This window comes from Haplochromis burtoni, unplaced genomic scaffold, assembly GCF_018398535.1.
Source record: "Haplochromis burtoni strain Fernald_Lab_line unplaced genomic scaffold, NCSU_Asbu1 Contig_192, whole genome shotgun sequence".
NCBI classification, from domain to species: Eukaryota; Metazoa; Chordata; class Actinopteri; order Cichliformes; family Cichlidae; genus Haplochromis; species Haplochromis burtoni.
Window position 1 is genome coordinate 721,336 of NW_024582553.1, and position 15,585 is coordinate 736,920.

Genomic DNA, 15,585 nt, shown 5'->3' on the forward strand with positions numbered 1-15,585 from the left:
CTTTCTAATATTGTATTTTTACATTATAAAGCACCTTGAGGTGACTGTTGTTGTGATTTTAATCTAATATATATATACACACATATATATATATACATAAGTAAACTAATGATAATTAGCGTAATAACATGAATGCATAAAAAGCACAGATAAGTACGGATTTGCTAATAAGTAGTGAACGTTTTGGCCAAATATGCTCTTGAGAATGCCTTTAACCAGTGAGATTTGCACCACTTTTCTGTTAATTTTTTCCGTTGTTTTGTTGGCAGTTTTGTTTGTCACTCCGATTCAGAAAAGACAGATCGCAGGTGATGGTGAAACTCAAAGGGGATCACAGGAAGAACACGAGGGAAGTCACAAAACACAAAACAACAAAAAGAACTTGTACAAAACACAATATCAAGAGAAAAACGAAACAAAATACATAATACAGCAAAATATAATTAAAATTAACATAAATCAACTCAATCCACACACATACACCTCGAAACAATAAAGCATTCAAATAAATACTTCTTTTTTTTTTACCAAACTGCTGGATAACACATCACAGTAATACAGATGCACAGAGCATGTTAGAAACACAGAACAGAACAAAAAAACACCTCATATACATATATAGAGGAAAAGAGTGTGGAGAAGAAGAGAGACAGAGGAACAGAGAGACAGAAGCCAATATAAACTCCTTGAAGAAGGTCTGGAGGAGTGATTTGGAGTGAGCAATCAGAGGGGGGTGATTGACCGTTTGACCTTAGTGAGCCATGCATACGGCACTGGGTGCGTAGGAAGTCAAATGGCCAACAATCCAACAAAAGAATCTGAGAAGCTAAGAAAATAAGTTGGCAAAAACACCTTATGCATATATCTACAAAATAAATCACAAATAAAGCACACAAGAATGATTTTTAGTCAGCATGGAGGAAATCCCTCTTTAAAAACAAGTGGAGAGCAGGGACTATCATAACTGTTATAAACCCAGTGCTTTTTGTTCATTTAATTGATATTCAAAACTTCTGATTCACAAATTTAACAGATTAGTCAGATAAGTTTGAATGCTCCTATATAACTATCTTTTTTCCCCCCAATAGGAAAAAGGTAGGCATCACCTTGGCCAGGTCATTTGTCTAACACGGGGCTTATAGACATGGAATCTTGTTATCAGATACTAGAGACTCAAGTGTCAGAGAAAGTAAGAAACAGATCAAATTGATTTGGTATTTACTGTAAGCACTTAGTACAGTCTCTTCCCCCAGTGCACAAGGCTCAACATTAAAATACACACTAAAACAATAAAGACTTTTATACATCGCTTACCTACAAATTACAAGCTCTACGCAGCATCCTAATAACCCAAGCACTTGTTTTGCTCAATGGACTCCTGATTTGTTTTAAAGAGGGATCTTTGTAGCACCTAGATTTTATATTACATATAGAAAACCATTAAAAACTGCAGCGATGTCAGCAACCTCTAACTGAAAGGCTCGGACAGCTCGAGGCTCGCTTACCTTAAACAGCATGAAGCCGCTTTTTCGGTCAACTCTGTCATAGCATTTGTCTTTCTGTCTGGCCGGTAAGTGTTTCAGTCACCAAGTGCAGCTTATGTTCCTTCTGATTTTTCCACAGTACTCATACAAAAGGTCCTAATCTTTGGACTACACTAGGCACTGAAAGCACAGTTATACGGTCAGGGGATAGTATTTCAGATCCATTACACGCTTATTTTGTAAATTAGCACTCTGGTATTATAACTGATTTGTAGGTCAATTTTTTTGTTTGTTTGTTTTTTGATTAATGCATTCTTTAAAACGTTTGCTAGTGTTAAGCATGCCATGTTTCACGAAGTGATATCCCCTGACACAGATGGCTCCAGTGACCCCAGTTACCTTGGGCCTTGGAAAGGTGATATCCAGCACTGCAATCACAATGTGTTAAAGTATCAGTGCAGACCAGCTGATTAGAAATGGTGCATATGTACATGTAATTTTGCAAATCCTTGTGGCCACATCACGGCGTAGCAGGGACAAATGCCACTGTTAGTGCATACAACCAGTGCGAGAGTACATGTACATATTATATATACAGGTGTAAATAGAAAGGTGTTGTTTATAGTCAAACATTGTTTTTTTAAATTGCAGTGTGCACTTCTGTTTGCCAAGGTGGAGGTCCGTGGGGTAGGGAGTAAAACACAATAGGAAGGGAAAAAACTAAATTAAGCCACACACGACAAACACAAACACAACACTCAGACGGCATTGAGAGGACAGAGACACAGTGTATAACAGGTAAGAATGAAAAAAGCGCACATACACACGCGTGATATGACACAACCTGAAGAGAGAGACAACAACAACACAGAGGCACATCAGACAACAACATGACCCGCTGTTCCCATTGGTTCTTCTTCAGTGTCTTGCTTTATTAGTTATTGACACAGGACACAACAACGGGGTTATTTTTCATTTGAGCTTCTGGGTGTGTTTTGCACATGTGCATACCCGCATGGATGCGCTCTTGCACTTTTTAAGCTCTCACACAGACAAACAAGTAATTACTGAGTGTATATCACAGCGAAATTTTCACATTTTCTCTCCAGATTTTTTCTTTTCTTTTCTTTTTTATTACATCTTGTACAGTGTTCATTGAGATTGTCATTCACAAAGTTATAATAATAAGTACAACATTGGGCTGAGGTTAGGACTCATTGTATGAAATACCTCAGAAATCACAAGGTGAGCCCCGAAATACCCTTTGCAACCCAAACCTTAACATTCACACTGAAGTGCTACCTAACCTGAGCTCAAATGTTTGCATCATTTCACGCGTTCAGGCACAGATAAGTCTTCTTACAGGTGACACAAAGGACAAACTCCATTGAACATTTAGACACAACACTGTGAAAACATTTGGTGTATCTGCATATCTTTTGAGGTCATGCGTAGCATGTGCAGCTGCATCTGTGTTAAAGTGGGCACTACACTTCTGTTTGTGCAATTAAAAAACATCCTACCTCTAGGACAGCCAGATTAAAACTTTCTGGATGTTTCCAGGATACAAGCTCCTTTATTAAAAAATTTTTGTTTTTTTTTTAGTGTTACCTCTGGTCTATGGTTTGATCCAGGAAGATGTGGAGTTTGCATTGAGGTCCTGCTGTAACAGAGACCCCTCCATCTTATACCAATCCTCAGTCAGAGGGGAGTCTGGGCTGGGTGCCAGGGCTGCTGCCTCTAGTTTGTTGTCAACAGGGGGGTGTCGAAAGTTTGGAGGGAGTGTGGGGGAGTGTTTCAGTGCAGGTTGGTGGCAGTGGTGGTAGTTGGATTGCAGTAGTAAATGAGGTGTTGGGTTTTCATGAGCATGAAGATAATGGACATGGGGCAACGAAAAGGGAAGGCGTTATGGTGGAGCACAAAGGAAAAGAAGGGGTGAAATGAGGGCGTGGGTTTCAAAAGGGAAAGAGCGGGGACGGGAGGGTAGATGTGGGGCAAGTTTGGGAGGGTAAGTGGTCAAGGGGTTGAGGGAAAAGTAAATAAAAAGGACAACACAAGGCAGGAGAGAGAGAAAGAGAGAAACAGACAGGGAGAAACAGACAGGGAGAAACAGAAGTGACGAGAAGTAAATTAATGCATGGTCAACTGTCTGAGTCCAGAAGACAGAGAAAGAGATCGTTTTTGAGCATGAATAAATGTGACATTATGGGACACAGAACAAAGTTCACAGACACCGTGGAAAGATGGAAGATATGAATGGCTGAGGCATTGTGAAGAAAAAGGAAAAGGAGAGAGGTAGAGGGACAGAGATTCTTGTCCGACAGAAGAAATAAAATGTGATACCAAGCGGTGATGGAAACACAGACAACATGAATGTGAAGAGATGGAAACAAACAGAGCAGAGCAGAAGAACTTGGTGTGTATGCATGTGTGGTAAATGCACGACTGTAGATGTGTGGATGTTTTGTTGCTAGCTGTGACTGAAGTCTCCTAACTCAGTTTATAGTGTGCTGTCCCATCCAGCGCATCTTTCCTGCATGTTTGAATGTGACATTCAAAACGTATAAGGACCTATATGTAGTTTATCTGCATTGGCTGCCTCTGCACTTATATAATATATAATGTATGTTTACATCATACTGTGCCAAACATCTTGCTGTGTGGATCTGTTTACATAAGATGTGCATGTTTTGCATATCCGTCTCCTGGTGTGAAACATACCTTTCCGCACATTCCCATCTGTGGCACGGAATTCCCTGGTATTAAGAAGGAAGCAGGCTCTGTCCTGCTGGTAGCGTTCCCGAGTGGGGCCTCGCCCAATAGGACTCCTCTCATCCGGGCTCAGCACCTGGTCGATGGTGGGGCAGTCCTCATTAGCCAAGGCGGCTGAGGCTGCGTCACCATTCTGCTTAGAATCTAGTTGAGGCAAAGGAAAGTGAAAAACACCCAAAGAAGAATCATTGTGCTACAAAATTAAACATCTTGTTTAACTCAAAAAACAATTTCATATCTAATTCCTCTTTTCCACCTACTCAGCTGTACTTGACTCGACTTGGCTCTGGTTAAGAACAAACCAGTGTTGGTTTGTTTGTAACCATTTCTCTTGTTCAAAATTTGCTCTGTTTGATTTTTGTGAAGGAGTCGCTCTCATGACCCAGCCTGAGCCGTCACTACCTGGCCAATCAGTGGAACGCAGGCTGTCGACGTCACATTTTAAGCTTGATGAAGCTCGCTTGGAACCCTGGCTAACAAAGTACTTGGTACCAGATAATACTACCTAATGGAAAACCCTAAAAACCGAGTAGAGTCCAATCGAAAGAGAGGCTTTAATGTTGGCAGATGGCTTTCCTTCCCTAAACGTGGTTCTGCCAGAGGTTTCTTCTTGTTAAAAAAAGGTTTTTCCTTCCCACTGCCACCAAGTGTTTGCTCATAAGGGGTCATCTGATTGTTGGGGTCATTTCTAACATTATAGGGTCTTTATGTTACAATATATCTGGCATTAATAAAATTCAATTAATGTTTCCTACTCTAATGTAGGAAAATAAAGCATGTTCTGGTCAATCCTTCTGTTTGTAAGGGGAAGCCAACCAGAAGAAAATGTCTTGTTCTACGCAGTGAATGAGCTGAGGGCCTCACCAAGATTAATATGAATGATATGGAACTATGAGTCATGCAAAGACATGTTAGTAGACAAGCTTTGCATATAATGAAATTTTTACTTGATTGTACTTTCCGAGTCTGGAGTCTGCTATCAAAAGTTTGACTGATAGAACTTGCTAATAAAAACAAGGAAAAAAGAAAAAAAAGAAGAAAGAAAAGACACCGCCCACAAATACCTGGAAAAAAGCCAAGCAGACAAGATGTAGTAAAAGCACTGAAGAAATGTTTTCTGACTCACTAATGATCAGGCCATTGGAGTAATGCATTTAAGGTGCATTATTGTGGCATATGACTGACGCCTGATGCTGCAGCATGTAAAAAGCGCGCCAAGAGCCACATTACCTCGTCTCCTGATTTCACTGTTAATGCCAGAGAGATAATATGTGGGCTGACTTTCCTCAATTTGGGAAGTCAGCTCAAAGTTGAGATGCATTAAGCTGTTTTAAAAGATAATTGAGGTCATTTTCCTTCCATAATGTTTGTTTTTTCCCCCCTGACAGATGGAGGCCTTAAGGCAACGGTGAACCTACCAGTTGATCATAAATTACATATGAGTTGTGATGGGCCAGCAATTTCTCCAGGGTGGCTCAAGAATCAGCTATGCATCTCTTCTTGATAGTACTTCCACTTCTTTCTCTTGACACTTTGGTACTCAGTTAATTCTCAGTTAAAAGTCTAAAATCCTTTTGTACGCTTCAAACTACCATGAGCAAACTGTCATATTGATTACAATCATGCAAGTTCGTTTTAGATTGCTTAAAGTGGTAAACAACATAGTGAAACTTGAATTTTATCTTGAACATACACAATTTATTCATTTCTATATTTTCAACAGTAAAACAGATTGCATATGTTCTCATGATAAACATAAGCAGCATTAAAAAACAACAACAAACACTCACCTCTGTTGATCTCTATAATTTCTTCTTGGGCAAGAGGACAGTCACCTCCTATTCCTCCAGACCCCATCACTCCTCCTAAGACATTTCCCAAGATTCTTTGTGGTGATGCAGTAGCCATCGCCAAGGCATCTGGCTTGCAGTAGTTGGGGGACCCTGGTTGTGGCGCTCGGGGGATATGTTTGTTCTTCTTTTTGGGAAGCTTTTGTTTGGCCATAGCCAGAGAGTAGTACATGCCGAAGTTGTTGACAATGACAGGTACAGGCATAGCAATGGTTAGCACACCAGCCAAGGCACACAGCGCACCCACCAGCATCCCTGACCATGTCTCCGGGTACATATCTCCATAACCCAGCGTGGTCATGGTCACAACGGCCCACCAAAATCCAATGGGGATGTTCTTGAAGTTGGTATGGGCACTGGCTGTTGGGTCATCTGGGTCTGCACCAATTCGTTCAGCATAGTAGATCATAGTGGCAAAGATGAGGACACCAAGAGCTAAGAAGATGATGAGCAGGAGGAATTCATTGGTACTGGCACGCAGGGTGTGGCCAAGGACACGGAGACCTACAAAGTGGCGAGTCAGCTTGAAGATTCGGAGGATACGAACAAATCGGACGACACGCAGGAACCCCAGGACATCCTTGGCAGCTTTGGAGGACAGCCCACTCAGACCAACCTCCAGATAGAAGGGCAGGATGGCAACAAAATCGATGATGTTGAGGGTGCTTTTGAAGAATTCAAACTTGTCAGGGCAGAAGGTGACTCGAAGCAGGACCTCAATGGTGAACCAAATGACACACACACCTTCCACATATGTCAGCCAGCTGTCAGTCACCACCTCGTAAACTATCTCCTCACGAGTCATGTTGCCCACTGTGACGTTCTCTGTCTTGTTGAGGATGGTGTTGAAGGCCTCGTGCGTCTCCATGCAGAACGTGGATATGGAGATGAGGATGAAGAATAGGGAGATAAAAGCCACATACTGAAAAGAATGAAGAAAAGGGTCAATAGAAAGAGTTAATGTAGGAAGAGAAATCAGAGAAAGAGCAAAAGAAAAAAGTCAAATTATGAAAATCCAGCGAGGCAAAGGACATCAGAGAAAATGTCAGCATTTTAACAGTATAAAACCTCAAGCCAACCGCAAAAGTAAATGCATTAATTATTCATTCAATTTAATTACATTAAATTAAATTTAACAACCAGTGAATGTATAACACTTATACCCTTAAATAGTATACTATCAGTTAATACTCAACTCAATATTTAAAAATGTCTTAATATGTCAGTGTGTATCCTACATATTCCAACTAATTACCACATCTTAGCCAGAAAACAAAAAGTGTGCAGAAAGCTATAAAAATATTTCAGAAGCATGTAGTCCACAAATAGAACTTATAATCAGAAGGGATAAAATAAATACCTGAAAATATGTCTGCGATATTACACTCATGTGGAGAAGGAAGTTTTCACAGGACTTTATTCAGCTCTATGCAAAGAAACTAAGAACGCCTTACTTAGTAATTAGCAGCCAGTGCTGATAATCAAATTGACCCAAATAACTGATCATTAGCAAGTGTGAGCACCTCTATAAAACCAGAGGCTTTGGCAGTTTCCCAGTCTAGAGCATTCAAGTGTGTGTTAACACAATGTCACCATCTTCCTAGTTGTGGACATACCAGCAAATTCCCCCCAAAATCCAACTGTGCATGTTAAAGTTTAAAATTCATGAAGGTGCAATGAAAAAAAGACTAATAGGTATGGCTTATTTGAAAGGGTTGATAAGAGAAATACTGTCTAAAAAGAACTTGGCAACATGATTTAGATTTGCAAAGTTGCATCTAAATAAACTACAGACAGACAAGACCAAAGACAGTTTGGTTAAATAGACAGCACCGCGTTTGCAGAAAACCAAACACATCACCAAAAACACTTCATGCCAAGTGTTTTGCAGCCACAGGACCTGGGCAGCTTGCAGCCAGTGAGCCAATCTATGTGCCAAACTATTAAATGTCAAATGCGAGGCCATTTCGTCCATCAGCTAAAACTTGGCTTTACAATGTAACAATGACCCCAAACACAGCAACAAATCTGTTGCAACGTCCCAAAGTCTGGAGCTCAAACTGACTGAAATGATGTGATGAAACCTTAAAAGAGCTGTAAATAAATAAAAGGAAGAGTGGCCAAAATTTCCTCACAGTGACGTGAGAGACATACAGAAAACAATTAATTCAAGTTTTTCCTGATAAAGGTCGCGCTGCAAATTAGCCAAAACAATCACTGGGTGTATTTAGTTAGTTTTTTACAGTACTGTTTGGAATCCCATTGTTATGAAGATTTCATTAACCTCACTGCTCATTTAAATATCATGCAGATGCTTTAAGGTAACATTACCCTTCACACAGTCATATCATTTGGCCTACTTGTGTGTGTTTCTTTAAATTGGATATTTTGACGAGTCTTTTCAATACTTAATACTTGGTGTTCATATTCTTAATGCTATGGTTGCATTTGGCCTATTAAAACTAACAACTCACACTAACTCCCATGCTTTTTTTGTTGATTTATTATGTTGTTATTGTGAACCTCTTGTGAGAAATGTATTGCTTATCTTTCCACAACCTGGGTCCTTTCTATATACTACAATATTTTGCATCCCATGGGTTTGCCTGTTCACTTCAGAAATCTCTGCAGCTTTCCTTGACAGAAAGAAAAACAAGCCAATTTAAACCATCACATTGTCCCGCTTCAGACATCTCTGTTTTCCAGTTTGTTTCTAGCTCATCTGCGTGATCTGCAGTTTACTATATGAAGCCAATCTTTTCCCTTCACTGTAACTTGTTCAGTTGTCAGCGAATCAATGACAGTAGTGTGATGACACCAGTGTGCGAGCGGCTGCTGCACAGTCTTTCCCCATTGTGGTCCATTCCTAAGCCCTGCAGTGTATTTATAGATGCAGTATACTTTGTGCATTACCAAATAAATAATAAAACACAACCATGGCCCGAGGAGCAAAAGAGAAAGGTAATTCATACTTGAGTGGAGTCCATATATATAAGAACCATGAGTGCCCTCAGCATATTGTGAGTGCCAGCCTGTATTTTTGGCATTATGCACTTATGTAATATCAAGAGCAAAATGTTTATAAGAAGAGGCTTTATAACTGGGCAAAAAGAGCAACCAGTGCCACTTATGTTTCTTGAAAGGTCTCCTTCCCCCCCACCATCCCTTTTCTTTGGGTTGGAAATTGGATGAGAGCCTACACATATTTTCTCTAAGTGCCTTCATGACAGAAACAGACTGGGCAGAAGGCTTAATACTGTGAGCGGTTGTATTTATTGAGGACATTAGCCAACGAGCATTTAGCCAAAGACGTGACCTTCCAGGAAAATCAGTAAGTTGGTGTCCATCCTGTAATTCTTTTTTGATTGTTTCAACCATTCGTTGGTTGTAATGTTGTTTTATGTTGTTTAATGTTGGCTCAATGAATCAAGAAAGTGTAATTGCATTTTTTTTTTTTACCAGCTACCTCTTTGCAGCCCAAATACTTTGGTAATGTATATCATTAGATTTGCTCCTGTTTTTCTCTTTTGCTTTGGTCTGTCATTCTTGCAGCATCTGCTGTCCTTTCTGGTCTGTTTTCCGTCCCGCTCTCCTTCTCCTCTACCATCTATGCTCTTTCTTTTTTCCCCTCTCTTTTCCATCTCTACTCTCTACCTCTTTTTTTCCTCTGCTATGTTTCTCACTAGTTGGTGTCTGACCTACTTTCTCAGATTGCTGCAGTACTCTCCTCCTCTGTATCATGAAAGCACACACATACACACACACTGAGGTTCTCAAACACCCTCTACACTCCCCCACCCCCGGTATCAACCCCCACCCTCCCGTCCCAGTGAAGCGGGATAGTACCAGTGGGACCAGCACAGGATGTTCCCTTATTGGCCGAGCACCAGAAAGTCTTCACAAGTACAAATCACAACAACGAAGAGAGTTTCACCCTGAAGTGTTGTGCTCATTTTTTGTTTGTTTTTGTTTCTACTGTTCTTTTTATTCTTTACGACGTCAGACATTACTGATGCAAGGATTATAATAATAGTTAATAACTGAGTAGATGATAAGCATGGGCAACTGTAGAAAGCATGAGGATGCAGAGACTGGGAAAAAAGTGTGAGATCTTGTCTTCAAAGTGAGCTTTTCCATGTTGTCCTTTGCGCATGTACGAGCTAACACATACACAAGAGACTGCAAAAAGAAACTTGCGGCAAAACCATAATAACACTGTATCGTTTATGTAGGTTACACAGGTGGAGACACAGGAGGGGGTGGACAAGTGGGAGGGAGACCAGACGATGCGGATCCATGCGTGGAGAAGCACAAAGGAAAAAGCTGAAGCAGTCCAGAAGCAAGGACATAGAGTAATACGAGCGAGGTGAGAGGGATGGACGAATGCCAAAACGGTTAACAAAACTCAGAGATGTGACCGAGGCAAGATTTGCTCATTGTTCTGATGATGTTAATGTGATGTGACTGTGTGATGAAAAGAAGACTTTTGCAATGACAAGCAAGAGGACAAAAAGTATGACGGAAATGATGGTGAGAGGAAGAGCGAGGAGCCAAAGAAAAAGAAGCAAACCTAACAAGAGACTGAAGGCTAATAATAAATGACAGGCCTTAGCAACTTCTGTCAAACGGAGGGACAGATGGAGCTCTGTGTCTTTTTCCAACATGTTATTCCATACAAGTGATTTCAAAGCTGCTAGGAACTTATGCATAAAGCTAGTTTATATTACTGAATCTCACACAAAGCTGGATTAGGTGAATGACTGAATGTCAAATACGTCCATCTAATCGTTCTAACACAAAAGTGGTAAAATCTACACTACCAGCCACTTCATTAGGTACATATGTTCAGCTATTTGTTAATGTAAATATCTAATGAGCCAATCAAATGGCAGTAAATCAATGCATTTTTTAACCTCCTGAAGTTCAAATCGAGCATCAGAATGAGAAAGAAAGGAGATTTAAGTGACTTTGAACATGGTAAGGTTGTTGGTGCCAGAGAGGCTGTCTGAGCATTTCAGAAACTGTTGATCTACTGAGATTCACTTGCACAACCATCTCGAGGGTTTAAAGAGAATGGTCTGAAAAAGAGAAAACATCCAGTGAGCAGCATCTCTCAAAAATGCCTTGTTGATGCCAGAGGACAGAGGAGAATGATAGGAAGACAACAGTAACTTAAACAACCACTTGTTACAATCAAGGTGTGCAGAAGATTACAGCTGGGCTACAGCTGTGAGCTAAGAACAGGAAACTGAGAATATAATTTGAATATAATTTGAAGGGTCTTACCAAAACTGGTAAGCAGAAGAAACATTTCCTCTGGTCAGATGGGTTTTGAGGTCTGTGACATCGTTCGCGTGGTAGAGTCAGAATGTGGTGTAAGCTGGATCCATCTTGCCTGGTATCAACAGTTCAGGCCAGTAGGCTGGTGTGGTGTTGTGGCAGATATTTTCTTAGCACACTTTGAGTGAGTGTTGTTGCTGCCCATCTCCAGACCTTTATGGAGATGGTTAAAAGTGTACAATGTTCTGATTGCTGCTTCCAGCAAGAAATTGTGCCATGATGCAAACTGGTTTCTTGAACAAGATAGTCACCAGATCTCACTCAGTAGAGCATCTAGATCCTCATTATGGAAATGCAGTCAACAAAACTGCAGCAACTTTGTGATGGTGTCGTATCAATACGTATCAAAATCTGTGAGGAATGTTTTCAGCACCTTGTTGAATCTATGCCATGAAGAATTAAGGCAGTTATGGAGGAAAAAGAGGGTCCAACCCAATACGAAGCAAAGTGTACCTAATAAAGTGTCCAGTGGGTGTTTTAATCTCTTTTCACTTTTGAATTTAGTCTTTATGTTGTTGTTTTTCTCATTCACGTACCTCATATACCTATATATAATATAATTATGTGGGCTCAGACACAGTAGATGCACACACCTTAAGCTTTTATACATCATTTTAAAAAAGGCCAATTTTTATCTACTCACATATTAGCACCAAAATATGAAAGTTAAACAACTTTGTTTGAGCCGATCTGACAGTGAGCTCAGCTCACGAATTTAATACAGTGAAAATAATATTTCTGCTAAACCAAATGTAGCTGAGCGCACTGTCCACGAGCTTGATTTGTTGCAGAATTTTGTCTTAAACAGAGCAGATCTGTTTAGATTATTCAAACACACACATCTAAAAGCTGATTTGATTCCAGCTGCAAGAATCACTTCTGTTTACACTAAATAACATTTTCTTTTAACCAAAAAAAAACAAAACAAAATACCTCCAGTTAACTCAACATAAAGGGAAAACAAAACAAAACAAAAACGAAAGCGTTAATCATCTATTTTCATCAATCAACAAAATGTAGTGAATGAACAAAAGAGAAATCTAAATCAAATCAATATTTGGTGTGACCACCTTTGCCTTCAAAACAGCATCAATTCTTCTAGCTACACTTGCACACAGTTTGTGAAGGAACTCGGCCGGTAGGTTGTTCCAAACTTTGGATGTAGACTTCCTCACATCCTTCTGTCTCTTCATATAATCCCAGACACATTTGATGATATTGAGATCAGGGCTCTGTGGGGGCCCTACCATCACTTCCAGTTCTTCTTGTTCTTCTTTACGCTGAAGATAGTTCATAATGACTTTCGCTCTGTGTTTGGGGTCATTGTCCTGCTGCAGAATACATTTAGGGCCAATAAACAATCATTTATAGTTCTGAAATCATTCTTTTGTTTACAGCATTTTTCACACCTGCCTAAAACCTTTGCAACTGTACCTGTAATGCTGGCACATCAACTCTTCAGCTGTTATTTTTAACTTATAAATGACTAAATGAATACAAGGGGGAATTTAAACTGATATTTTGGGTGTTATAATTTAATCTGGAACAGTTTTAAAACGATACTTGATGTAATAAAATTCAGAGGCGCTGTATATTTTTGATTCACCGTGCCAAAACCTTTAACACCTGCTGAGCTGGCACATAGTCGGACTGCTCTTAATGAGAGGCATTGGCTGACTTACAGAAAAAACAGAGTAAGTTGAGAAAGGGTATTGTTTAAGTTTGTTTAAGTTAATTGCACATTACACCGTTCATTGTGCATTACATGTGTACATATATATTCTGCACCCAGCTAGAGTTGCTTGTAGTTGTAATGTGGTTGTAATCTCAGGTGTACCAGTACACTAATATTTTAAGGTATTACACCCATGGGTAAGAAGTCTGTGACCCCTCTCTGATGGCAAAATTGTAAGTGATGACCTAACAGTGGCTGAGGAGCCGCCATCGTCCACCTGGAGAATAAACAGGATTATAATAAATTATAGTCAGTGCCAGCTCTAAGCCCTGAAAATTTATGTTTTTATCATCTGTGTTAACCACACTGACTTCTGCTATATAATGATATACAAATATCATAAATATAAAAGAGTCAAATATAAATTTATAAATGTATCAAATGAAACTGCCATTAATATGGACCACAAAATTGTGCATGCTCTAAATGTCCGAGTGAGTCTTTGTGCCATTCTGGCTGTTTTGTGCTATAGAGATGATTTCATTACAAAAATAATGATGACTCAATTAAGCATCATATGAGTCACGAGTCACAGTTCTTGGGTAAAATGACTGTTTTTCACTCTTTAACTTAACAAACAACAATATTTACTTACTCTTCCATCTTCCTTTCTTTATTAGCAAATTTCTTGCTTCATATTAAATTAAACTTTTGGAGTTGGATGTTTTTCCTAGTAGGAAATCTTATACACAGAGGAAAGCACTCTGTACTGAGAAAGCTTGACCTAACAATGACAGATAAACGTATTCAGCAAAAACAAAATGCAAAGACACATTCGGGTTTGGGTTTCATTACCCTGGCAGCTTGAACCAAAAGTACTGCAATTAATTTGACTGAGATGAGCTAAAAGCCACAATCAATTATTGCTCCTGATAAAACAAAGGTCCATTCATGTTTTCAGTGAGTAAATCGAGCCGTATTTACAGCAGCAGAGTACAGTAGATTGCACAGTAGATGCGAACATCAAATCAATACTACTCAATCAACATGGCAAGCAGGAGTTTTCTGGCTCTGAGGGGGACAGAGAAGCACTCAAACTGCTTGAACATTAATAAAATCTGCTTAAATCTATTCATCAAATCAGCCTGCAGCACACAGCTGCAGAGCCTGTGTGTGCATTCCATGCATATACATCTGTTGGTGTAAGTTCCTGGCACCAAACGTGTGCATGTGTGGACATGACTCACAATGTGAAAGAGACAAACAGCCTATGGGCACAGGAGGTGTGTGCGCACACTTGCTGATCACAGATAGCAAGTGGTAGCTGCATGAGCACTGCATTGAAGTGATGGAGAGGGATGAGCAGGGAGACAGAGAGAGAGAAGTGGAAGAAGATGATAAAAGGAGGAGTAGCAATCTGTCACTTCACACTTATTTATCTCCTTGGGCGCTTTGTTCTCTCCCGCCATCCCTTTTTTTTGTCGCTGTTGTCGTCACAGCAACGTGAAGGTGTGCACTCTGGACGATGCTCTCGGTGCGTAGCACTTACAGGCACAGGTGCAATGTGGTCAATTCCCTACATTAAAGCTAACAATGACCTTCAAGGTCCAATCGAGCCCACCACACCGTCCCACCACCTTCCTCCTTACTCTCTAGACACCGAAATTAGATTTTGAAAGATCATCAACATAAATTTAAAAGAGCGGGAGTCAAAGATGGAGAGAGGAGCAAATGAAAAAAAGAGCCTTTTTGAGAGAGAGAGAGAAACTGCGAAAGGAAGTTGATCAAGGCGAGCGCTGATTGTGTTTCCGATGGATGAATGAAGAAGGGAGAGCAAAGGAATGGAGGTGGAGGAGAAGGAAAGGAAAGAGGAGAGAAGACAATGAGGGGCAGCGGAGAGTGAGATTGCAATAAAGAGACAGGGAGCGAGGAAGGAAGAGGTGCTGGGAGAGCACGAATGTAAGCGATATAACCGAGGAGAGATTGTCGGAGCTGATATTAGCCCTACAGGCATTTTTGCATGCATGGCGGTGCGCTGCGCTCTTCCTTAACGGGACCCTAGTGGCGCTGTGTTTACTGCGGCACCATCCAGAAGAGCTTTATCATTACAGTATTACCACAGCCCTGCCTGGCTCTGTGTCACCATGACAACCACTGCGTTAGCCTCTGCTTTCAGGCACCAAGGACAAGACCAAGCCAAATACTGCTCCTACAGCTGGCATAGAGGGCTGAATGTATACAGGAGCAAGAGCCAAATTGTGATCATTTGGTCCAGACGCCGATTGTCCAATCAAAGGCCTTAGTTTATCAAGTTAAGGGCGCGTGACCTTGACAGTGATACATAAAGGCAGGTAAAGGATTTTGCTTCTCGTTAACGAGGCTTTTGTTTGATTACTGTCAGTATGACAATCAGGGAGCGGTGGAACGTGGAGTCTTTCCCAGCAGGGCAAAGCAAATGGGGGGG

The 15,585-nt window shown here is 40.5% G+C and overlaps 1 protein-coding gene across 9 annotated transcripts in view; it reads right to left on the reverse strand.

Moving 5' to 3' along the window:
• The window catches only part of kcnc3b (potassium voltage-gated channel, Shaw-related subfamily, member 3b), a 49,532-nt gene that overhangs the window by 12,978 nt on the left and 20,969 nt on the right, over nucleotides 1–15,585 (reverse strand). For 4 of the 9 annotated variants that reach the window (XM_005935491.3, XM_005935489.3, XM_005935484.3 and 1 more), the window contains exons 3-5: nucleotides 6,047–7,028; nucleotides 4,206–4,400; nucleotides 2,308–2,328 (exon numbers count right to left, since the gene is read on the reverse strand). In XM_005935491.3, the coding sequence (XP_005935553.2) occupies nucleotides 2,308–2,328; nucleotides 4,206–4,400; nucleotides 6,047–7,028 (1,198 nt within the window). Of the gene's footprint in view, nucleotides 1–2,307; nucleotides 2,329–3,095; nucleotides 3,225–4,205; nucleotides 4,401–6,046; nucleotides 7,029–15,585 lie in introns of all 9 variants that reach the window. The other 5 variants (XM_042226002.1, XM_005935493.3, XM_042226001.1 and 2 more) reach the window with 2 other exon arrangements.